The following is a 26,349-nucleotide window of genomic DNA, read 5'->3' on the forward strand; positions in this document are numbered from 1 at the left end:
TTACCTTATAATATGAGCGCCCTGTATCTGAGCAATGGAAGCAAGTGGATTAGAATTTGAGTTTCATATTGTATTTCTTGAAACGTCCATCTAAACATAACCCTGCCTCACATTCACTACACCAATAAATAGATTCTTTCCTTTTACCATGTTTTGCACACACCACACATCTTTTTTGAGGCTTTGCCTTTTTTCCTGTGGCTGGAATACGCTCCAGGAAATGTCATTCTGTGAGTCTTTTAGGCAGCAGCTCAACTGACAGACGGCCGTATACAGGAGGAAGAACACCAGAACCATGTTTTTCCACGAGACCTTGTGCTACTGAAAGTCCAAACTTTAGTGTGTCCATGTTTTTGTTATTCGGGAGACACTGATATATGACCATTGCATTCTGTATTGCTACATTGAGTAGCCTCTTGAATAACTTCTGATACAACTTACTCGTAGTACTCTTCTTTCATTCAAGCAAGTAAGGCTGTAGCATTTGATCCTTCAGATCCACTCCTAGCATGTTTCTGTTGTAATCACAAACAACCAAGGGCTTTGTTTCTTGTTTGTTTGCTTTATTCACACATATAATCTTTGTGGTATGTTGATATCATAGTCACTCCTTGATACCACTGTGAGATCATGCGTTTATTTTTAGGCTGCCTGTCAGAGCTGCAGGAAATTGAATGTTATGTTTACACGAACAGAGAGTGCATTCTTTTCACAACAGACCAGTGCAATTGCATCATGCTGGCATGGTTCATTGCATATTTATGGGCCTTTGAAATTAAGCTTACAGCTTGGCGTACCGTATACGGCAAACCGCAGGTAGGACCATTTAAATACCAGCGTACCGTGTACGGCAAACCGCACTAAAGGGTTAAATGCCGCTAGCTTAAGCTCACACACACGCCACTAGTACAGCATATGCATGATCCTATATATTTATTTTTAAATATAGTAAAATTCAGTATACATACATTTTTTGTTGTTATCTGCTCGACATATATACAGGTTTCAACCCCCATGTTATGTAACTGAATCTCGCCTTTGTGTAATACTCCTCAAAGCACCTAAGGAAGCAGAGTCCCACGTCACATATCTTGCATTTCAACTGCCTTTCAATTTCACCATCTTCCAAACAACGTTTCACTGCCATTGCATGATAAAATGAAAGTACAATATTCAAATTCACTATGAACTTATAGAAAACTGAATGCACCCTGTATCTCAGCTGTGATGCAAGCATTGGGTTGCAACCATAGAAAGGGCAATATTCTCCTGCAGCTGCAATGGCAGTGCTTGGCACTGAAGTAGGGAACAGTGAATATTCCTTCTAGCCTTTCTTGAAAGGCCATGTCTTCACTTTTCTGTCCTTTAGTCAAAGGACTGGAAAATCTGAAGAGTGTAACAAAGATGTGAAACTTGCCAGCAGAGAACCAAATGACTTTATTGCTTCCAACTGTTTTATGGCACCAGAGAATGAGAAAATATTTCAAGTGCTACGAGCCGGAATGTTTTTATGATACAGAACTGCTATGTGAAGAAGTGAGAAACTGTTCTTACGGTATGCATCAAAATTACAAGGAAAAAAAATTTAAAATAGTTTATAACTTTTTGTCTACATAATTTCAAATATTACAGTATAATATGACACTTTGTTCTTTGCTGATAAGAACAAAGTTAATGCCATTCATTTATCATAAAAATTGTGTTAGATACAGCATTTTCATATACAGTGCAAGCACCCTAACAGGAATAGGCATTTAAATGCAGAGCAACAGTGGGCATTTAAACGGGCACCAGCAGCGGGCATTTAAATAAACTCCAGCCAGCTCAAACTACCACCATTTCGAAAGTTCGATGTTTAACCCTTAGGTGCAGTTTGACGTCTCTCTTCGTCTTGGGCATTTAAATCGTTGGCTGCGGTTTGACTGCTACGTTGTCCAGCTGCAGGCCTAATTTGATATGCCCATAAAAATTGATGGGTTTACTGTATTTTGTGAAATTTTTCGCTGGCCTATTGTCAGAAATACAGTGTGTATCGTTACATATGCATGTCTTGCAGCAAATAGCGTGCTGCTTTGAGAAGTTTCAGCACAAAACTCTGGCCTGTATGTTATGCTTCTTAGAAATAAACAGTCGACTGACCATGTTTGCCTTTATCTACTGATAAAATAAGTTCATATTCCATTCAGCAGGTCATATTACCTTCAGCAGGAAATACCAGACCAAGCCATTCATAAAAGGGTGCCCAGAAATGTTGTCTTGCTAGTACACATTATTCGTAATATACAAGGCAGCCAGTTCTTAGAATAACGTCAGAGCACTGTGTTCACCCTCCAGTGAGGAAAGAAGAAAATAACTCATACCTACTTGTATTATCGCTCTGGCTGGTCTCCAGTATATGTATATACATCTACTGAAGCCTTGGATGGAAAAATAAACGCATAGAAGTGACCCCAGCCATGGTAAGACAATGCTCAAATTTACTGCAGCTGAGGTTGCAAGGATGCCTGACTTCGAAAATTTGAGCATTGTCTTACCATGGCTGGCCCTTCTACAAGTCGTGCGCTGGCGGAGGTCGACCATGATATCCACACACCATAAAGATGATATGCGAGAGGTTGTAAATTGTGCAAACAAGGCAGAAGTAAAGCCTGTGGTTGTTTGCGATTACAACAAGAACATGCTAGGGGTGGATCTGAAAGACCAGATGCTTCAACCGTACCTGCTTGAACGAAAGAAGGGTACCAAGTGGTACGTGAAATTGTTCCAAGCAGTTACTCAATGTAGCGATCCACAACAGCATGGTAATCTATTAGTCCCAACCAAACAAAAAGATGGACACTACAGTTCAGACTTTCGCTGGCGCGAGGCCTCATGCAAAAGCACGGTTCTGGGGTTCATCGTCCTGTACACGGCCGTCCGTCAGTTCAGCCACCACCTAAACGACTCACGGGAAGACATTTCCTGGAGCGTCTTCCCCCCTCAGGGAAGAAGTCAGGACCTTACAGAAGGTGTGTGGTGTGCGCGAGAAAGGGCCACAGGAAAGATACTCAGTATTGGTGTAAATGTGAGGCAGCGTTGTATGTAGAATGCTTCAAAGTGTATCATACACTACTGAAATTCTAAACCACATGCTTCCATTGCTGAGATACAGGGCGCTCATATTATAAGGTAAGATTATAAAACCATCTTTTAAGATCATTTTAGTGAAAGTTTCATGTTTATATCTCATATAATTTAAGAAATAATGATGAATAAAAGATTCTCGAGCAAAATTTAAATGGGCTGAAAATATTACCGCCGGAGAGACACGGCAGCGGAATTTAAATGACCACACTGAAAAATGACCGCGGTGAAGGGTTAAAGATTAATGTGGTCTTGGACCAACTTTTGCCTTCAGTACAGCCGTAGACCTCGGAATGGACTTGTACAAGTTTTGAACAGTCTAGTGGAATTTTATACCATTATTCTTGAAAAAGATCTTCAGATTGCCTTAGAGATGTTGGAAGTGGGACTCTGTTTCTCACTGTAGGCTCCAAAACTGACCAGAGTGGTTCAGTGATGTTCAAATCTGTTGATTGTGCTGGCCAGGGAAGATGCTGATGTTCATGTTCATGCTCTTCAAACTGTGACTGCACAGTTCCAGCTGTGTGAAAGGGGGCATAGTCATCTTGGAAAACTGTGTTGTTGTTCAGAAATGTCTGAATCATGGGATGCACCTGATTACCCAACGTGTCCATGTACTTACTTGCAGTAATTCGGGCATGAAGGGTAATAATGGTACCAACAGAACACTGTACCACAATATTGCTGCCCAAACCATCACATAACATCCCCTTGCTTCATTGTTGGAAACAGGAATTTCAGATTGTAGGCTTGGGTATTCTCAAGCATATACTCTTCCTGGTGTAGGGAACAGCATGAAGGACGACTCATCTGACCAGATCACCCATGCATTTCCGGTTGTTTGATGTCCAACTTTATGGATGTGACACCATCATTTATGTATCTAAGCATTACTGTTAGTAATTAGAGATTTAGCAGCTGTAGCCCTACCATAGATGTTGAATTTGTGAAGCTCACATTGGACAGTTCTTATGGAATCAGGGTCTTCAAGATGAATATTCAGTTTTGCTGTCACCCATGCAGCAATAGGTTTGCAATTTTTCAAAACAATCGTCATGTACAATGATCTCTTTCTCTTAATGTTGATTTTCGTCCGCTGTTCCCCTTTAATATTGACTTCTCATGATTCGTGTATGCTGACATAACCTTAGAAACTGTCACTCTCGATACATATAATAATGTGGCAATTTTCTCGTAGATACTCCAGCTAAATGTGCACCAGTGATCTGTCCTCATTCAAAATTGGACAAGTCTCCCGTTTTCCAATTCTCTCACATGGTGCTTCACTCAACACAATCACAAATGCACTTACACAAGCGCTACAGAGTGTAAACAAACATACAGTGTTGCCAACCGAAGTCCTCTCATTGTAGCCAACACAAATTATGTTCCTTAATTTCTTAGTATTTCCATTATTTTGTCCACCCCTGTACGATGGGGTACCCAAAAGAAACCGAACTAATTTTTTTGTGGGCAGAGCTTTTGTAGTACCGCGTTTTGCCGCTATGAGCGCATAGAGCTAACATTCCTGAGTCGATAAGCCGACTACCGTTGCTTCAGAAGGTAAGGACTAGTTTCGGCAGAGTTTATAGTGACAACTGTTTTGTGTGATCGTCGTTTTTGCAATGGCTGATTTTCGTGAACAGCGTGCAGCGGTGAAATTCTGCTTTTTGCTCGGGAAAAGTGGAACAGAAACTCTTGAAATGTTAAAAACGGCGTACAAGGACGATGCTATGGGGAAAACTCAAGTGTTTGAGTGGTTTTCCCATTTCAAAAATGGTGAAATGTTAATTGATGACAAACCTCGTTCTGTGTAAGATTTGAGGCTTTCACGGCAGTGACTATGAAGAAAGCAGTCTTCTGGGATTTGGCACCGTGTATATGTGGTGTTAACCGACGTTTCGGAGGAACGTATCGCCCCCATCTTCAGGGTTGAAGAAAAAGTATAAGTAAATCTGCAAGCGACAACNTGAGAACCGGTAAAAGCAGACAGTTTGGGAATATACACAGCTATGTGAGAGCAGTGAGGGTGAAGGGGGAAGGGCAAGTATACAAGTGAAAGCAGTAGTGTGGGAGGGGTAGGGGAAAGGGAGCTGGGACAAGCGTGGTTTTTGTGTAGGGGAGAGAAAGGCAAGGTTAAAGGCTGGGCACTAATCCGTAAGCTGAGGGGGGTGGGGGTGGTTGTTATGTTGGTTGGTCATGGCCTGTGTGGCCTTCTGGATCTGGCGTCATATCCCGGTGAGGGTTTTTTAAGAGAACAGATGAGAGGTTTCCAAGACTTGCTGAGACAAAACCCCCCCTCTCTGTTCATATTTCCTGGATGCAGTTCAATCTCGATCGAAAAAAATAAGTTGGTTTCTTTTGGGTACCCCCTCGTATATCTTTATTTATGTTAATGTTTTTAAAATGATATAGATCATATTTTAATAATTGTTATTGAAACTTTAGTGAGTGTTGACAGAATCATAAAAAATATGACAGTAAATTAAAGCTTACCACCAAAAATTACAAATGTCAGAGCAAGTGAAATGGGTTATTTGATGCTATGATTTTAACAAGTGGATCTGATGTATAGAAAGATGGCGCAATTGATCAAGTGAAATATGAATCGTAACACATTTCATTCAAGAAGTTTGGTGTTAATTTTTCATTCAGTCACAGGTAATATTTTTTATACTGGCTAAATCAATCATCTATTGGTAGTTGAAATTACACTCCACCATAAACATTTTCTGTTCTTCTGTGTCACACACTTCATTTTGCATTTTCCTTCTCATCCCTAATATGGACATATTTATGGCATGATTTGTCCTATCTTCATCCCATTGCTGCACCTGGCACTGTAGAAAATGGCAAAATCAAATAGTCATTGATGTACCTAATAACAGAGTAAAATGTAAGGTAAAGTTGAAGTGGTGCCATGCATAACCACTAATGCCATGAAGATTTATAAAGGATGTATTTAAAGCTGTGTGCTTTCCTGATATCTCCATTAGATGTAGATGAGTACGTATTTGTCGTTACTCCCTGGGAAATGACTTGTCATACCCAGTGCATAGAAGGGTCACTGGGCATCTGAGCTTGAATGGCTGTGGTGGTAAAGAGAAAAGCATGTGATGCTGCTGGGAATCAAACTCTGATCATTCCATCTATATGCCCTAACACAGTAAAACCTAGTGTTTTGAAGGACTTCTAACTGCTTAGCATACCATTTATTATTCACCATATCCCAGTCCTACTAAACCAGCAAATTTAAATGGCCTCTGTCTTCTGTGTTTTAGTGTGTTATATGGCAGATGATGTTTATTTTTGCTGTGACCTAGTGCATTAACCAGTCAAATTGTTCCTGTCCATACTCTTCTGTCTCTCACAGTGGCACATTAAATTCCCCTGGACATTTAAATTTGTCACTGCGGCCTTTAATTTTATAATTTTTGTTCCATTTTAAAATGCAATATGTCAATCATGTGTCACTATAAAATTATAGAACAAAAAGCCTTTGAAAGACCAATTATCAGACTTCACATACCTACATTATCATTTCTATAGCCATTACATTAAAGTTTATATATATTTATCAATAAAATTCTGTCCTTTGGCTCAGTTCTCAAAAAATCTGCTACTGTCACCACTGACTTTCATTTCCATTCACACTATGTGATCTCATATGTATGCCGTAGTCATTCACATTCTGTATACATGGTCTTGACCGGCATGTGGTATTTAGAAATGAAACACAATCATAGTTCGCTGACATCTGTCTTGCAAAAACACACACTCCCAGCTTGGCTTATTGCAACACTGGGGTTCGCTCATTGACAAACAGAGTTTCTTATTGCCATGTGGGCAAGCTCAAGGCTGGTATGGATGAATGAACTGAACTGTTCTTCAAAATATCACTGCAAAATTGAAATATTTTACAGACTATAAAATCATCACTAAAATGATTATACCACTGGAAACATTACTGCATCTCAGGTGGCAGATACTGTGAATACTTTATAATTATATATATTATATAATTATGTAATACCAGCCAAGCAATGGGTCCTAGATTTTAGTTTTAGATTAAATGTGTTTTCTAAAATTTGTGGGCAATGACAGTGATTACTCTCTTTATTCTGTAGGAAAATGATACTACAGGAAATGACGCAGATTGGCTTGGTCTATACAAGAGCCACTCAGATCATACACTGCCAGAAATACTGAAAGGGTATATAGGTAAGTCATTACAAATCTACTCCAGAATTATATCTTTGATTTGTACCATAGAAAGGGATAGGGAAACTGTTTAGTCAAATTTAGAGCCATCATCCTCATGACAAAAGGCATGCACCATACTCAGGCACAGAGATTTGTGCTGTGACTGAAGGAGTTAATTGGTTAGTGATAAATAGTACATAATTTAAAGTACAAATTAATTGACAACCCATTGTGTAACTGCTAGGTTTGTCAGTTTTAAACTGTTTATGTGTTACTGTTCTTACTTAAGTGCACATTTTTATCATTTTATTTCTTTATATTCTGTGAACTTTATAATAAGTAAAATTAAAATGGCACTGTGCAACCACCTCCTTTCCCATTGCTGAATACTGTTTCCACGTGATGCTCTGCAAGTTGAAACTCAGTATACCTCCTTCTAATCAATGACTTCCTCATGACAAACTTTAATACATAGGCTAAAACTGTACCTTATACTAGGAGCTATGTAATTGAGTGTCCACTTAATTTTATTCCTTACATTACCAGATTTTTGCAACCTGATGGTAATAGTTCGGCTGAATAAGCTCATTAATGCTATTTGGAATAAGGAAGAATTGCCTGAGCAGTGGAAGAAGCATATTATTGTACCAGTTCACAAGAAGGGCAATGAAACTGACTGTCATAATTACTGTGGGATATCACTGCTGTCATCTTCATACAAAATTTTAACCAATATTCTTCTCTCAAAGTTAAGTCCATATATAGATGAAGGTGGGGATCGTCATTGTGGGTTTTGGCATAAGACATCAGCTAGTGATCAGATCTTTTGCATTTGTCAGATACTGGAGAAAAAGTGGGAGTAAGATGAGACAGTACGTCAGATATGTGTAGACTTAAATATAGCCTATGATTCAGTTAGGAGGGATGCACTCTACAGTATTCTCATAGAATTTGGTGTACCCATGAAACTAGTTAGGTTGATTAAAATGTGTTGAAACGAAATGTATAGTGAAGTCCATATAGGTAAAAATTTGTCTGATAATTTTCCTATTCTGAATGGTCTAGAAGAAGGAGATGATCTGTTGCCACAGATTTTCAACTTTTTTTTAGAATATGCCATTGGGAAGGTTCAAGAAAACCTGGTGGGACTGAAATTGAAGGGGACACATCAGCTGCTGGTCTATGCTGATGATGTGAATCTACTGGGTGATAAAACGCACACACCATAAAGAAAAACACAGAAAGTTTAACTGGTACAATAAGGAGGTTAGTTTGAGGTAAACACAGAGAAAACTCAGTATATATTGCTGTCTCATCACCAATATGCAAGACAAAATTGTGACATAAAGATAACTAACAGATATTTTTGAAAATGTGGCACAATTCAAATATTTGGGAGCAACAGTAACAAATCAGAACTTGATTCTGGATTAAATTAAGGGGAGATTGAATTCAGGTAATTCTAGCTAACATTCAGTTCAGAACCATTTGCATTGTATGCTGTCTAAAAACATAAAAATTAGAATATCCAAAACTATAATTTTACCTGTAGTTCTGTATGGGTGTGAAACTTGGTCTCTTACATTACAAGAGGTACATAGACTGAGAGTGTTTGAGAACAGGGTGCTGAGGAGAATATTTAGGCCTAAGAGATATGAAGTGACAGGAGATTGGAGAAAACTGCATAATAAGGAACTTCATAACTTCTACTCTTCTCCAAGTATAATTAGAATGATCAAGTCAGGCAGGATGAGCTGGACAGGAATGAGGGAGAAGAGGAATGCATATAGGATATTGGTGGGAAAGCCATAAGGAAAGAGACCACTGGGAAGACCAAGGTGTAGGCAGTTGGACAATATTAAAATGGATCTTGGAGAGATAGAATGGGATGGTATGGACTGGATCGATCTGGTTTAGGATAAGGACAAGTGTAGGGCTCTTGTGAACGTGTTAATGAACCTTTGGGTTCTGTAAAATGTTCATGAGAAGCTGCTTGACTAGTGGTTTCTCAAAAAGGGCTCATCTCCATGAAATTATTTAGTAGGCGGTAATGGTTGAAGCACTAGACTTCTGTACCAGACTTCTCGATTTTAAAGTGTGGATGTTTGGTCATATCTTTTCCTTACTTTATCTCTGGCAAAGGTAAAAATGTGACTAGGAGGATTACTAAGGCACCACTGTGATTTAAAATATCCATTTGACTGTAAGTCCCCTGTCCTAGTCTTGTTGTTGTTATTGTCAGCGAGGAAAGTGGAATCTGTCACATACAAGCCCTCACCTCAGAAATGGACTGTACTAGCAGACTTCAGTGTCTGTATTCATCTAATAGAAGGTGCGTAGCAGTCAGCTTCTCTTGAAACCTGACATAACGAAGACCATTGTCTGCTTCTTTGATGCTTCAAGAATCAAATGTTCACACTGTCATGGAGTTGATGCTTTTGAGTATATAAAATAACTGAAAGATATGTTGCCTATAGAGAACAGAGGTTTTCAGATGTATTATCTTCGTCGTCGTCGTCCTCCTCCTCCTCCTCCTCCTCCTCTTCCTCCTATTCTTTGCACCACCACCATCACCACAGCTACTACTATTACTTTTGGTTAGACTGATATAGCCTGTTTTTGAAGAAATGGAGTTGGATCAGTGCTTCTTTGGTTGTTCTGAACTTACTCCGCCTTTTGTTATATTATCTCTCACAGTCAAATGCTTCATGATTTTATGTAATTGACCTTGCTGTTCATTTGTTGAAGACTGAAATATTTTGTAGAGTAATCAACAGTCATGATACTATATCAAGCAGACTTTCTTCTTTGTCTTCAAGGAGTTCATTCTGTTATGTTATTCTATAAAATTACCTTTAAAATTTTTCCTAAACTTAAATTATATGAGACCATATATAGTGCACAGTTCAGTAGTTCAAAAATATTTGTTGAATTGTATGGCCTGTGATGGCTTTAGGAGCCGAAACATAGAGCGCGATGTACTAGCATAAGACCATAAACTCATTATTACTCAGTGAAGTGTGAGTGAGTTGTGTTGAGACAGGAACAGTTTTAAAGGTATTTTTTTCTTTGTACTGTATTTCATTGAATAAAGAACAACTCAAGATATGTTTCAAATAAAATCTGTAGATTGTGAATGTGATTTTTTTTATTTTATGTACAGTTTTTTCTTATGATGAACTTTTCATGAGAACATTTGTAAGTTTGATTTGAATTTCTTGCAAAGTAATTTTTGTATTGGACCAGCATGTGTGAAATTGAAATTTTTGTGACAGCTTTTAGCATAAACCTATAGTAACAAATTTCATCAAAATCTGCTGGGACATTGCACAGCTGAAATATACAACCAGTAGTTGGCTGTTTTTGATGTAAGCCATGGGAACATTAAACTAATCTTTGCGTGATTCCATTTCCAGTCATCTTACTAACCTAATTTAACAGTAAAATGTTGCAGGAGCATTCAGCCAAATGAAAATTTATGAAGTGCACTGGAAGAGATGGGTTAGGTATGGTTTGCATTTGACCCCTCCTCCTACTGCATGTGTTGCAGATCATCATGTGAGATGTATTGATGACAGTTCTTCTGAAGTTATATTCTAATGTTGCAGGTTTGATTTTCTTGGCAACATTAATGGCTGTGGTCAGGGTTCGGCAACTCTACAAGCGCCAACTAAGCGGTGAACTAATTTCCCGCCCTCATATAATGTTCCAAAACATACAGCGTTGCCACGCAGATCGTGATCTTCGAAGCTGTTTTAAGTATCTCCTCAATTATGGCTTCTACAAGTTTGGTATTGAGGTAGGTAAAGTGGTAGCTCTCAGGCAAATTTATTTACTTCAGTGTTGGTAGCACTTGACTAAGACACCACTGGTTCCTCATCACAGTTCAACTGCTGTTGAATTCGGTTTTTTTCCCATATTGTTAGTATGTATATTATCCTTATTCTGATTAATTTTCTTTCTTTCTCATGTATGGTTTAACAGCATATCATCAAGCTGACCATGCTTATTGATTTAATGCTATTTAGTGTCTGCATCCCCTGTATGTCTTCATGGCACAGTGCTTAGCAGAAGAATGACTTTCGCTTAGCCCTTTGATTGCCACATTTGTACAGCTACAATTCCCAAGGCTGTATCTGAAATTTGGCAGTTTTACTATATATCCTCTGTCATATGCATGGGATGGCAGCTAACTTTAACTTAGATTTTAGAAGTGTTGATGAGATTAGTATTGAAGATATTGTGGCATATTTACTCCAAGCAAGAACTGTGGAGTTAGACAAACAGCCATTGCTAGTGAATAGCTCTGGAACAAATTTGTTTTTAGGCAATGATTGCAAACAGATGGGTTCTTGTGGCAACAGTATGCATGCAACAGTGGAGGTACTCTTGAAAATGGTGTTTTCTACAGTGGTCCATGCCAAGGTCTTATAAGTAGGCCAACTGGAGCAGGAATTAGGCAGTTGGAAGGGAGCCACCATTCAGAGGGGACTAGAGCCTGGAAGCAGAGGAATAGTCATTGTTAGAAACCATTACCATGCAACTACTAGTGAAGACACTGCAGACCAGAAAAGACTTAGCCTGTGTGACAGTGATCTGTAAAGTGCAGTCATTAGTGGGGAGTGTGTAAGTGGTCAATAAATCCAATGTCCAATCCAAAACTCCAGTGAGAGTAACTCTTACACTTGATAATATGTATATATATCATCCACTAGGCTATTGATATTAGGTGGTCATTGTTATTCTGACCTTCCTGTGGTAACTTAGCCCGCCACCATCACCCTCAATTCTGCTGTCTACAGACAGGCAAGACAGCTTTTATTTATTTTCATTTTCCTTGTGACACCATCTATGAGCCGATTGTATAGAAAATGTGGGAACCTCAACATCTCACAACTCTATGGGCCTCCACGGCCTGTTACAGGGATACCTTTACTTTTTTCTTTTACTCTGACTCATTAAGGTGCTACAGTATGAGAAGTACATGGCCATGAATGAGTGAGGGAGTCATATTGATAGAACAGTCACACAGGCGTTAAGTGACTGGAACCGAATCCTTAGAAACTAAGAAATGGCGTTTATGAGTAGCCCACAGAAGGAAAGTATAACAGATGTCTCTATAGAATAGTGGGGAAAATTTTAGTCTCACTACTGCTATAGGCTGGCTCAAAATAAAGTGGTATTCCACTAACAAAATATTGTGGTAACCAACTCAACCACCATCTGTACATTATATTTCAGGATGTTTTATACAATAAGAGACATTCATTTTGCTAAATTCTGCAATGTTAGGCATGGTGAAGAGTTATCACTCTATACCATTTATTGAAAATTCCTGAAGTATATGAAAACCATCTTCTGTTTTTGTGACCACTAGTAGTTTGGAAGGAAATGCCCATTCCAATGTGACTATTGCATGAAGTATCAATGTGGTCATCACATAGCAAGCCAATGATTAATTGACATGTTAACAGTGCATTTTACAGTCACTATCTGTTGTAATATATATGTCTTGTTGTACCTTTCTTTTGTTTCAGATTTGTCTAATGGCAACTGTAGCTTTGATTGGTACTCGAATGGATCTGTATGCTGTCCTCTATGGAGTGTGGCTTTGTGTTTTTGTCATCATGGAGAGAGAGAAACTGGCTAAGATTTGGGGCATTTATCAGGTGTTCATTGTAATGCTGATACCCATTCAGTATGCTATGGCAGTGGGCTTGCCACCTGCACTTTGCATTGGTAAGCAATGAATGCCATTGTCACCTTGAAAGGGTATATAACAAGCATACATTAAAGTTAATTTCTTTTGCTCATATACATTCTATCATAAGTTATGGTATAATTTTTGGGGTGGCTCTTCTTGTGTTAACAAAGTTTTTATATTGCAGAAGAACGTTATTAGAATTATAACGAATTCTAGACGCAGAGAATCTTGTAGGGACATTTTTAAGAATTTGGAAATAATGACATTCTACTGTCAGTACATATGTTCATTACTTTTATACACATTTAATAATAAACATTTATTTAATTTTAACAATGAGATTCACAAATACAAAACTATAGCCCTCAATAATTTATGTTTACCTGCAGTTAACCTAACAAAATACAATAAAGGCGTGTACATAGCAGGTATTAAAGTTTTTAACCATCTTCCTCAAACAATAAAAATGTTGGCTACTGATGTGAGAAGTTTTAAATCTGCATGAAGAAGTTTTTATATCATCATTCTTTTTATTCCACGAATGAATATTATCAATATAATTTGTCATAAGTGTGTATATTTGTAATGTACTTAATTCGGTTAATATATGTAATTTAAATAAAATTATATTAATTCAAGTTTTATAGTAAGTTATTTTTAAATTATGTTTATTAATTAAAATCTTATTAAATTTTTACTTTATATTATTATTAATGTTAATCGATTAATGTAAGTGATTTTAATTATGTGACTCGTGTAATTTTGTATATGTATCTTGATATATCTATTTTCACATCCTAGGTTTGTTACCTATATGGATATATGGAAAATAAAGGAAGTGAATGATTGAATGAATGAATATAACTGACATTATTCTTTGTTAAAGTTTGTATGCCACTTTTTAAGGAAGAGTGGCAGTTGCATTTTTATTATAAGTGTTATGAAATATTAGCTAGTAATGTGAGGTAACATACCATGAGCCATATTTGCACGTATGTAAACCATACTTCTTTGACAAAAATTTACCTCAAAAATATTGGTGCAGCATATAAAGAACTTCTCCACTTCCTCCTCATGATTAGTAAAATGTACATGACATCACATCCCAGAAACAATATTTCCTCCTCCCCCCTCCCCCTCCTCCTGTTTTTGTACTGGTGGATGGATGAAAGTGTCTGTCTCAGTACAATTTTTTTCCTTTTCAGTTTCTTACAAGTTCCTTCCTCTCTTCTTGAAATTTTCTTGTCTGGATCGCTCTATAGGTCTGTTTTCATTAAATCTTAATTATAGTGCCCTTTTTTTGTATCCGTTTTATGGCAAAACCATTGTATCAGGAATGTTTCGGGGGGTAGAGTGCTGCTGGTGTGTAAGGCTGACGTCCTCACCACCATCCATGAGCCAACTGCCTACAAAATGTGGGTGCCTCGACATCTCACAACCTTGTGGGCCTCCACAGCCTGTTACAGGGATAGCTTTACCTTTTATATATTGTTTCTCTGTCGATTTTGTCTTCTGAATTTATTTAACTTTCAAAATAAATAAATACTTCCATCTTTTCATCTGTTATGCCCATACCTTCTATTCTGGTATGCGTTCAGGCTCTGTGAAATCCTTATAGCATATTTTGGGCCATACTCATTTTCAGTCTGTATTCTGTTAATGCAGTTTTTCTTCAGTTTTCTATTCATATTTTTGTAAAAACAAACACAGCATCAAATATTAGTGTTTTGATGTCTGGGTTTTTCTTTGCTCTTGTTCTGTTAGCAGTTTCACCCATCATGGCATTAAACATGAACAGAAATTGTCAAAAGAGTGAGATCCTAACATCTGAAACTGTTGAACCCGTGCAGCTGCTATGTTGTTAAGTCAGTAATTGTAACATTTGACACTGTATAATATATGCAGTTGACATGGTGTCATTAAATGAACCATGAAGCTCACTGTTCTGTGGTGTACACTAGTTGATCAAGTGATCCATATAATTTCATTTTTTTTTTCAACGTATTAAATCTTCAGACTGGTTTAATATACTCAGACATACACTTGAATATTGCAGTCTGATTAATAGAACAGTGAAATTTTCCATGTTTTAGAATATCCTTGGAACCAGTCACTGATCCTGAGGAATCTACAGGAGTGGATGTTCTTGCCTGATCCAGTACATCCCCCTGCTGCATATAAACTGGTCTGTAAGTAGGCTTTCTTTTTTTAAGACTTGAAGTTTTCATGTTAATCCATACTCATTGCAGACTCTTCTGGTTGTCATACCATATAAAGTCATAAATTTTAACAATGTTTTGGAGGAACTTACTGCCTCTTACTGAGATCACTGCATGGCAGTGGCTTTAGTTATGATCTGTCTTTTAAACATGACTGATAAGATCCTGTATTGCAGTTATGTTTACATCATGCTCTCCAATCACAGTTCATGACTGTTGATGCTATTCCTGACCCATCGAAAATCATAAAGGTCTTCTGTATTCCTGTTTAAACTTCTCAATATAATTTCTATCACTTGGCAGTGTGTTCTCTTGCAGTGGCAGTAATTTCATTATTTCAACATTTTGAAATATCCAGAAGACTATAATGAACTTTTTCTGAAGGTTTTATCCATAAATATCTTGAGATGGAAGTACATACTGTGTGTTGGTAATAAAATGAGAATTTGAGTGCAGCATACAATGAAAGCTATTTTGCATAATGTCAGTATCATTGTTGTCTCATGTCATTATTATCATTTCCCACTGTTATACTTGGTTGTCCAGTTTCAGACACTAAACAGGACTGAGAAAACTACTACATTATATAGTACACAAAATTACCAGTGGCATTCTTTAGAGTCTGATAAGCCTACTTAGAAATAGGAATAATGAAATGTAGTTAGTGAAAGTCTCTCATATCATGTTTCAACAAAGGCTGTGATAAGGGGTTTACGTACTCTTGGCAGCTGTCATGAAGATACCAGCCTCTGGGCTTCGCACAGCTGCCAGGAGTGTTGATAATATTGTGACATGTTGCGCAACGGAGAACCCCTCCCTACCCAGCAGCAAATCTAGCCAGCGGTGAGTTACGAGTAAGAGTGTGATACAGTGATACATAGCTCCCCTGCTGTAAATGTGTAGACTACTGAAGACAGAGTGAACTGATTTGCGCATAGGGTTATAAATCGTGAAACCCCGCAACTGTGTGATAAGTAATTGTAGCCGTTACTTGTAGGTTGTTGAATAAACCAATTAACAATCCAAACGGCTTCTTCAGTAACGAAACACGTTTCAATATGTTTGTCCCGTCAGATCAGTAGAGTCAGGATATCTTTCCCTCAGGGTACAGGTTGCTTTGGTGACTGGGATGGGGTTTCACACTTTGGGAGTGATGAATGACTACACTACTTGAAAGGAACGAATGTGGTACAGTTTTAGTATGTCAATATTTATGTCTGCAAAGTTACACCAGTCCTTCATGAGATTTGCACTTTATCAGATTACACTTCCATCATAATTGAAGGTCTTCATGAACCTCTCAGCTCTTTCCCATGGGCCTCTCCTGTCATAATTATCACTTTAACTCCCTGTATTACCGACCTTTGTGTCAGTTGTCACCACACCATGATCATCACTTTGTAATCCTCTTGACTATCATACTTTCTAATTCTCTGTTCAACAGTGCACCTCTCATAATTATATCACTCTTCAACTAAGGAACTGGAAATCTGACTGCCCACTACTCACTATGTAAGACTCCAACTGTAATCACTTGTATTCAGCTCTAACTAACTGTAGTTCCCTGTATTCACCTATCCCTCTGTATCTGACTAGGCCTAACTGTATCAGACTTCAGCTGTAACTAACTGGCCCCCCCTAGCTGAGACTTCTTTTATAACATCCAGGTAGTTCTGTGTAACAGCCCAAGAGTGGCCATTAATGGAAAGATGTGGCCAAGGTATAATGCGAGGCACGAGCCCTGCATTTGATTTGATAAGGAGATGTTTACCTTAAACGTTTTCAGGTTTCAAAGGACAAGTGTAATTAAGTTGAGTCCCCTCCAGCCAGGTTTTGCTCAGTATGAAGTCACAGACTGTTTCCCCAAAATACCTCCCTAGCATGACGGAAGATAACATTTAAAGCAAATTGATGATGCTAATGACAGTGGTAGCACCATGGAGAGGATACCAGCCTCAGGTGAAGCGTATGATCGTGTCTCCATGATTGTCTCATCATACTTAAATTTAAGAAACTTTCTGGCAAGGGAACTATGATTACAGGGGATAGGGGAAATATTCCATTTATGATCTGCAAACTAGGCCTTATTACAGATCAGTATTACTGAAAGTCTGAATTTCCAGAGAGCCTTTTAAAAGTCTCCCATAACAAATTTGAACAAAATCTGTGCAGTGGTTTAAGGGGTGCATGCAAAGTCCATTTGTAGCCTTATGTACAGTGAGTAGGCGTTATTGTAGATAGATATAGCTGAAATTTTGAATTTCTGGACAGTGTTGAGTGAATATGGTGTATATTTAAATTTTAAGAAAATCTGCCTAGCACCAAGGCACTGATACTGGGCCATTGACGGACAGAGGGACATAACCTTGACATAAGGCTTTATTCTTAATTTGTAAAGAATGCCTAAAAATGAATCTATCAGTATCTTCTTTGAAGACTTCCTTGGTATCTTCTGTTCTTGGATCTTTTGAGTTTTTTCAATGGTCGTTTGTCAGTGACCTCTTGCACTGTCTTCTCTAATGTCGTATGAACTCTGAAATTACAAATTTTGCCATTATTTCTTCAATTCTGTTATCATACAGAAGAGTATAACGGTCTTCCTTATGAAAAGAATTTCAGATTACGATGATCTTCTCTTAGTAGTACTCCTTATGGTCCAGTCATGAAAATATTGATTTAGTTCTTCAAAGGAAGATGTTGCTGTAATATTTGTAGGTTGTGAGCTCTGAAATAGACTGAAACTGGCTTGGGTGCAGTTTTGTAATGACAGTGCTCAGCTTTCAGGTTTATTGCAGCAGATTTCCTGAACACCAGTTTTCAGTGACTGCAGACTATTTAGGGCAGAGTGTCTGAGGTGGTTATAAGGCAGCCAAGTACAGCAGGGTTTTTTTATAATTTTGAGACTAAAAATTTCTGTTTGATCATGTTTTGCTGAACAGGTGACTTTGTGTTACTGATGCTGGTGTGCCGACAGAGTCTTGTATTCCGGATAGAGAGGCGTTATGCTGGGCAAATCTATGCAGGTGGAAGTAACAAGAGTATCCTAAAGGAAACAGAACAGCCAGGTTTTGTTAACCCTGTGCCTGATCACATATCTTATGTCAGGTAAGAAGTGATAGTTTTTTTAAATCCAAATTTTGAAAGCAATACTTAATTTAATGCAACTGTAGTACACTGCACAATTCTTAATTATATTTTACCCCTTTTATTCTGATGCCAGTATATGTGAAGTTATCCTATAGGAATTGTTGGAATATTGTTGACCATTTCTTAAAGAATCATTGTAAATTTGACCCTTTCGTATGTGACTAGAAATCAAAATGAGCAACTCTTATTATGCAAAGGTGTCTCATATTGAATTTGACAAAAATTCGTAAACATTTATGATATACAGTCAACTATCGATTATCCGGGGGCGGACTAACCGGTTTGCAGCTTAACCGGTGCTACTGAGGCTTTTTTGAGGCTTATATGTTGTTTAATATTCTTTCAATTTTGTTTCACATGGTGAGTTGTAACACTATTTTCACACTAGTGTGAACCGAGCTCTGCATTCTTTGGTCCCGTTATGCTAACACAATGTTCTAGGGTATGGGTGAAAGAATGCAAGGATTTGTGGAAAGTTTCAAGGACAGATACACCGCACCAGTTGGTCTCTTTGTATCGATCTTCAAGTGCGTTAGCAAAATGTCAGGGTGTAAAAGGAAGCGTGTTGTGTTAAGTATTCAAAAGAAACTTGTGTGAGCCAGGCTTCGAAATGTTAAGCAGTGACGAAACTGTAAGTTAAGTGGGGGTGCAGTCAGAAGAGCGGGAAGAAAGTGAGAATGAGGAAGAGGTGGACAGTGCTGCTAGTAAGAAAATATCACATGGTGCTGCTCTTAATCATTTGGAATCCTTACTAGACTATCTTGAGAGTGAAGAGAACAGTTTATTAAGCGACAAGCTAATATTACGTAGGCTTCGTACAGATATCCGTAAAAAGGAAAATGCCACAAAAAAGCAAACAACAATATTAATTTCTTTTAAGTGTTAAGTGTGAATATTCATAAAAAGTGTTGGATGTTGTTGAACACTGTGATTGAAATAACTAATTCACACTTCAGTATAATGTAAAAAAAAGTATTAAATAGGCCATGAGATGACATAAAAATGAGGTTGCGTAAATTTAAATACAGGCAGGCCTATAGCATTATGAAGGTACAGTATTACAGTACTACTTTTAATAACATTTGTCTTAACCAGGTTTTCGATTAATCGTGATTTCCATGCCCACCATTATCCAGGATAATCGAGAGTTGACTGTATTTGAGAGAATCTGATTACAATCTTACACTGACGTTTGAAGTCAGTGAATGGAACTAACAATAAAAATGTCCAACCAGTGTTATGTATACATCTCTGATATAAAAAAAATTAACCGAAACTTTGATATTGTTTATGAAATAAGCACGAAAAGTTAATTTATGACCTTGCGTAAAGTAGGCTTTGCTGTGAATCCATGTGGCTGAAAATCCAAATGGATGCCCAACTTTTAGTGAAAGTCTCCACTGTTGAATTTTAAGGAAATCTGTTTAACAGTTAGGCTCTGATACTAGGTGAGAGATGGACTGGCATGATCCACATATATTGTATTCATTTTCTTCATAAGGAATACCTAATATATGTCTGTAATAAGTATGGAACATTTCTTGTGAGTGACAAAAGGCGGCAAGAATTATGTCTAATGGAGATGTAAGAACTAGGCTTTACTGAAAAGAGCAGTAAGTACTATATCTTAAAACTTCAATTCAGGCTTCTACCAACAGAAGCAATAATTTTGGTTCTTACTATGGAATAGTACTTTTTCTATTGTGTTCAGAGATTCATAATTTTTGCTGATGTAACTGGTAGTAACAGATGATGGGATTTTACTGTAATGTATATGTGAAAATAGTTTTACCAGTTGTTTATATGATGGTGGAATATGACTTTGAAACCTTTCATATTAACCTCAATAACCAAATTTACTTCTCCAGATCATGGCTGGATATTGCAAAGCGCTGTTTTCTGTCATCCTTTCTCTGGGTAACACTGGCCATTGTTTTCCTGGCTGGCACAAACCGAGTGAATATATTTTCGCTGGGGTACCTTGTGGGTGCCTTTGTGTTTTTGTGGCAAGGAGAGGAGATATACCTGCGACCTGTGCCCTACATCTTGAAGCGTTGGAACACACTGTTGGGCTACAATGTGGCTATCATTATGATCAAAGCTTTACTGCAGATCATTGGCTGCATATTCCTTCAGGAAGTGACGAGTCATGCTTGCTGGGCCGCACAGTTATTTGGAATAACATGTATCAGGAAGTTTCCTGCTTCAGGTGTATCATCACTTACAGTTAGTGGTAAGTAAGAACAGTGTTTGGAATTCAGGGATCCATATGCAGAAACTGACAAAGCTTATCCCCTAATGTGAATGACTGTCTTGAAAAACCTTGTATCATGTTCTGTTAAATCCAGTTTTTAAAATTTGTGACCATAGCAGTGATCCACAAAGGCAGTAATTACTGACTAGTTGAATAACTATCATGTCCCCAAGAAAACTCTCTACCCTGGAAATTACTTTGTTAGTCGTGGGGTTATTAATGTTTTTAGACACAAGAAATACGTATTACATTGCTGCATAAACCCACATTAAATGTACCTGCTTTCAAGACCAAGAAGGCACAATCCTAAACATTTATTTTTAAATGTAGTAACCACCAGATTGACTTGAGTAAAACCCTACTAGAGGAATTAAAATTATACCTAAGCGAACAACAACAAAAAAGAGTTATGCCAAAACTCATCCATGAGTCACTACTTTTATTGCAGATTCTGCAGGTTAATGTGTTAAAAATATATAGTAATATTCAATGTGCATACTTTTTTTGTTATCTACTTGACGTATATATAGGCTCTGCCCCCTGCATCATCTAACTAAATCTTGCCTTTGTGTTGTGCTCCTTGAAGCACCTGAGAATGCACAGGCCCACGTTAGATTTCTTGCACTTTGTGTGGTTTCTTCTCCTCTTCCCATGGGCAGAACAAATGTGACAGTTGATTCTCTTCTCTGAGTGGGTTGGCCAGTGATGTTGATTGGCCCCCTGTGGGTGAAATATTGCAGATGAAAAAGTAGGAGGTCATTTCCCAAACAACGTTATTTGCCATTGTATGATGAAATGAAAGTACAGCATTCGATTTCTCTATGAACACAGAGAAAACAGATTGCACTCTGTATCTCAGCCACAATGCAACTGTCTGTTTACGACCATAGAAAGGGCAGTAATCTCTTGCAGCTACAGTGGAAGGTCTTAGCACTTAAGAAGGGACCATCAGATTGTTCCCTCTAGCTTTTTCTTGAATAGCCATGCTTTCATTCTTCTGTCCTTTAGTCAAAATAGTATTAAAAAATCTGAAGATTGTAACAAAGATGTAACATTTTCCAGCAGAGAACCAAATGATTTTATTGCTTCCATCTGTTTTATGACACCAGGAACTGCTAAAATATGTCAAGTGTTACAAGCAGGAATGATTTTATAATGCAGAACTACTCTGTGAAGAAGTGGGAAACCATTTTTACAGTACGCATCAAAATTAAAAGAAAAAATTTGAAAATAGAGTATAACTCAAAAATCTTTATTAGAATCTGTCACAACACAATAACGAGGCAGTCGAGGTCAGTATTACCTTAGCTACATGTTTCAGCTTTTGAAACCATCATCAGTCAAATACATAATTATTACACTCACAAACTATCAAACTACATTTCAATATGATGGTACAGTAGTGCCGGATACTTGACAGATATGTTACACTATAATAATACAAGGTATAAATACAATAAAATTAAAAATTATTATGAAAATGAAAGTTATACAATTAAAAATATGGTTAAAAACTATTCATGTAATATTGCATATTATGTTCATGTAATATTTCATATTATGAAGTCTCTTGTTGCAATCATATTGTTATATTCCAGTGGACATGTAGCGGTATTATTCTTGTCTTGTACATGTATGGATTGGTTAACTGTTTGGAGGCCCATGGTATTAGTGCAGTATTATTTAATATTTATCTGGAAATGATATGACAATAATAGCTATTAAGCTTATTGTTATAAACTTTTGATTTGGAGTTGACTTTATGGTTGTACTGTTTACTTACTGTTTGTCCAGATTCCATGCAGTTTATTTCCAAAAGCCAGAGTCATACATACATTAATCTTCAGTCACAGAAATCTAAGGCCCAGAATATTAGCTTATAATTTCAGGATTCTAAAGTGCCTCAAGACAAAATATTAATCTGTGACCCTGAAATTATGAACTGTCCTGCATTATGTGAAATGGTGGTGGAAGCTGCTTTCCCATGTGGGGGGCGGTTGGAAAGGTGCCTGAATCTCCAGGTGATGGATGTTCTTATGCTGTTCTATTATTACCTGCTCCACCAAAGTACCTTTCTGATATTCCGTCAGACTTCTGCAACTTCCCAGATGTAGATTATTAATAAAATGAAGAAATCAGTCTTCTGGGATTTGGCACTGTGTATATGTGGTGTTAACCGACGTTTCAGAGGAATGTATCACCTCCATCTTCAGGGTAGAAGGAAAAATATAAGACATCTGCAAGCGAAGAGACTGTGAGAATCAGTTAAAGCAGTCTGGTGTTGGAAATATACACAGCTATGTGAGAGCAGTGAAGGAAAGGGGGAAGGGCAAGTATACAAGTGAAATCAGTAGTGTTGGAGGGGGGGGNAGCAGGGTTTTGTGTTGGGGGAGAGAAAGGCAAGGTTAAAGGCTGGGCACTAATCCTTAAGCTGGGGGGGGGTTGTTATATTAGTCAGTCATGGCCTGTGTAGCCTTGTGGATCTGGCATCTGCCGGGACAACATCAAAGCAGTGGGTCTGCCTCCAAACAAATTATCCAATTTCCTCCAGCTGGTTAAAGATAGCCTGGGCCTAAGGACACAGGGTGTATACAGTATGCCATGCGAGTGCAGCAAGGTCTATATTGGGCAGACAGGCCACTCCGTGGACATGAGGTTGAAGGAGCATCAGCGGCACATCCATCTCGAACATCCGGGCAAGTCGGCCGTAGCTGAACACAGCATCGATCTGGGACACCGTATTCAGCTTCAGAATACCTCCATCCTCACCACCAAGACCCGCTATATAGATCGCATCATTAGGGAAGCCATTGAGATTGAACTCCATCCCNGACACTACTGATTTCACTTGTATACTTACCCTTCCCCCCTTCCTTCACTGCTCTCACATAGCTGTGTATATTTCCAACACCAGTCTGCTTTTACCGGATCTCATGGTCTCTTCACTTACGGATTTCTTATATTTTTCCTTCTACCCTGAAAATGGAGGCGATACGTTCCTCCGAAACGTCGGTTAACACCACATATACACGGTGCCAAATCCCAGAAGACTGCTTTCTTCATAGTTACCACCGTGAAAGCCTCAAATCTTACATGTTAATAAAATAATTGACTGTTTCTTACAGATTTGACACAGTGTAATGTACCAAAAGAAAATAGTGGTCTTATATGGGATGGTGTATGTTTCGGGTGCCTGATTATGATGAGGAGGTTGTTCAGCAGCTACTATTTCATACACCAGATTAATGAGAACAAGGCCATGACTGTTCTTGCATCCAGGTAAATTTATATATAGTTTGTATTAATTTTATCGAATGTGATTGTTTGATAGCCTGTTATAAGGACAAAGATGACATAAGTTTCAAGTTCAAGTTCTACAAGGGACAGATATTTCTGCTCTTCACAACATGTTGTGTATAGTTTCCTTTCACAAAATTATAATCCATTAGCAAGTTTTACAGAAAAAATTGCAGAGCCATAGTGAAGAGGTAATTTTACATAATAGAAATTTGATGTAACAGTGGAGATTAAGGGGTTAAAGGCAAATTTGTAAAATGTATATTATCATAATGTGAACTTTTCTTACCTTAACATGAAACTCCCAGTCATTACAAATGAGGCGTTTCTTGGCTGGTGCTCAACTTATTTAAGTGCTCCAAAGTTGCTTTCAGTGCTGGATCTAACTTTGATTCCAGTTCTGACCCCAGTTGTGGTGAGGATCACTATGAAGAGCAGTTACTGTCCTAATGTCAGTAACTGCTTATGCTCTTGAAATTAATTCTTTGTGCACTCATTACTTGACAGTAACACTAGTGGGCACTGTACTGCGCTCACTCACTTTGCTTAACCAGGCGCTGGTGAGGTGGGAAAATGTAACAAAAGTGGTACGATGGGGTCCCACAGACTCCAGACATTCTGTCGACTACATCAACCCCACTTTTGGTTTGGTTGTAAGACAGAATGATTTTGGGCTTAGATGTTCTCTCATCTGCATTATCATTATATTATAATGTGCGAATCATGATATTTTTTTGGCACAAAGGAAGCTATAGTGATGTTGGGTTGAAAACCAAAAATGGTAGTCATTGGGCTGCTTCGCTTGGTATTGATGAAGTCAGGTGACAGTTCTCTTTTATTTTTCTTGATTGTTCCCACTATGGTTAGCTTATGATCGTCTAACAAGGATTTAGCCAATGGGTAACTTGTCAACAAATCATCTAAAGTCACGTTGCACCCTGATCCAGATATAGGTGCAATCAACCTTGTAACAACTTTAGAAGGTGTGTTTGAAACTTTGTATGGGCCTTCAGATTGTGCTCCAACATAAACTTCCAATTTAGAAGTATAAAAGGACTTGGCATCAACCAAAGCAAATACTTTTAAGCCATACTGTGCCAGTTTGCTTGGAATGTACTTCGGAAACTGCATCGTCCATGAAGCGCTTCTAACTTTTCATCAATCATTACATTTTCTCCTAAAGAATATACAGACTCACATACTTGGTTGAACTTATAAAAAATGTCTCTAATTGGAGCCAATTTGTCATTAGATCTTTGTTCAGTTCTAGTACTTTGGTTGTCAAATCATAGACATCTAAGAAGAAAATGGAGACGAGCAAGTGACATTGTGCTTCTAAGTAATTCAACACTGCTACTGTCTGTGGGCCATAGATCCTCAAGATCCTGGTGACTAGACTTATAGAAACCAGCTAAATATAAAAGTCCAAACACAGCCTTTATTTCACTCATATCAGTCTTTTGAAAACTGTTATTTTTGGCGTAATTTACTTGCTTTCTTTCTATTTCATCATTCATATTCTTCAAAATTAGGTCTATCTTGTCATGAAGAAAAAATATCTCCCAGCAATCTAAAACTGATTTTGCATTTTTTGTGTTGCCCAGAACACCGGGGGCTTGGCTAACTATGTTATGTGCTCGTGTTCTTATTCGAGATCCTAACTTGTTTTTACTCCATCTTGTTTGCTTATCCTTCGCCGAGTAAAAGGCTCCCTTTGTGGATTCTTCCTCACAGTCTTGTTCTGTATTAGACTCATGGTTACTGAGTAATTTTAAATCAATTTCAATATCATTATCTCTGCTAAATGGCTCGTCTTCTGTCAAAGTGCCATCTATAAGTTGATGTAACCTCTGTTCTTCCTGCTCATAACTCATCTGTAAAAAAAAAAGAGATATTCTCAAAATACCCTCCAAATATTTACAAAAACACATTTGCTTATATTTGATATGTAAAAATATATAAGACACAGCAGTATCGATAATATTTTAGTAGAATATGCATCAAAACAACTTAAGTTTTGGAAGTGAATATAGTCACATTTTCGGTAATGTGAGGTCTGTTGGACCCCAGCACATTTTACATGTCTGCACACCAAACTTGCTTTCATGCAACAGCCTATCATATATGGCATCTAGTAGTGGGTTATGGGAGGGGAAGCTACACTGAGGCACGACTCACTGCCACACGTTCTTAAAAAGTTATAGTAAATTTAAAATCTTCGGGGTCTGTGAGACCCCACCTTACTAATAATGCTGGGTTAAATTAGTTGCACTACATTGAAATGAGAACTGAAAAGCTTGACTACGTGCAGCCTGTGAACTGACTTTGAGTTGTGCTGGACTTCCCTGTGCTGCACTGAGTTGAAAACTGATTGACCAACACACTATTATTATTATTATTAT

General features: G+C 37.8%; 1 protein-coding gene across 7 annotated transcripts in view; it reads left to right on the top strand.

Moving 5' to 3' along the window:
* The window catches only part of LOC111864158 (piezo-type mechanosensitive ion channel component), a 288,244-nt gene that overhangs the window by 134,212 nt on the left and 127,683 nt on the right, over positions 1-26,349 (top strand). For all 7 annotated transcript variants that reach the window (XM_023851212.2, XM_023851215.2, XM_023851216.2 and 4 more), the window contains 7 exons: positions 7,251-7,344; positions 10,935-11,125; positions 12,864-13,065; positions 15,124-15,219; positions 18,189-18,354; positions 20,265-20,629; positions 23,776-23,929. In XM_023851212.2, the coding sequence (XP_023706980.1) occupies positions 7,251-7,344; positions 10,935-11,125; positions 12,864-13,065; positions 15,124-15,219; positions 18,189-18,354; positions 20,265-20,629; positions 23,776-23,929 (1,268 nt within the window). The remainder of the gene's footprint in view (positions 1-7,250; positions 7,345-10,934; positions 11,126-12,863; positions 13,066-15,123; positions 15,220-18,188; positions 18,355-20,264; positions 20,630-23,775; positions 23,930-26,349) is intronic.

The sequence above is a fragment of the Cryptotermes secundus genome, unplaced genomic scaffold, assembly GCF_002891405.2.
Source record: "Cryptotermes secundus unplaced genomic scaffold, Csec_1.0 scaffold1647, whole genome shotgun sequence".
Classification (NCBI taxonomy): Eukaryota; Metazoa; Arthropoda; class Insecta; order Blattodea; family Kalotermitidae; genus Cryptotermes; species Cryptotermes secundus.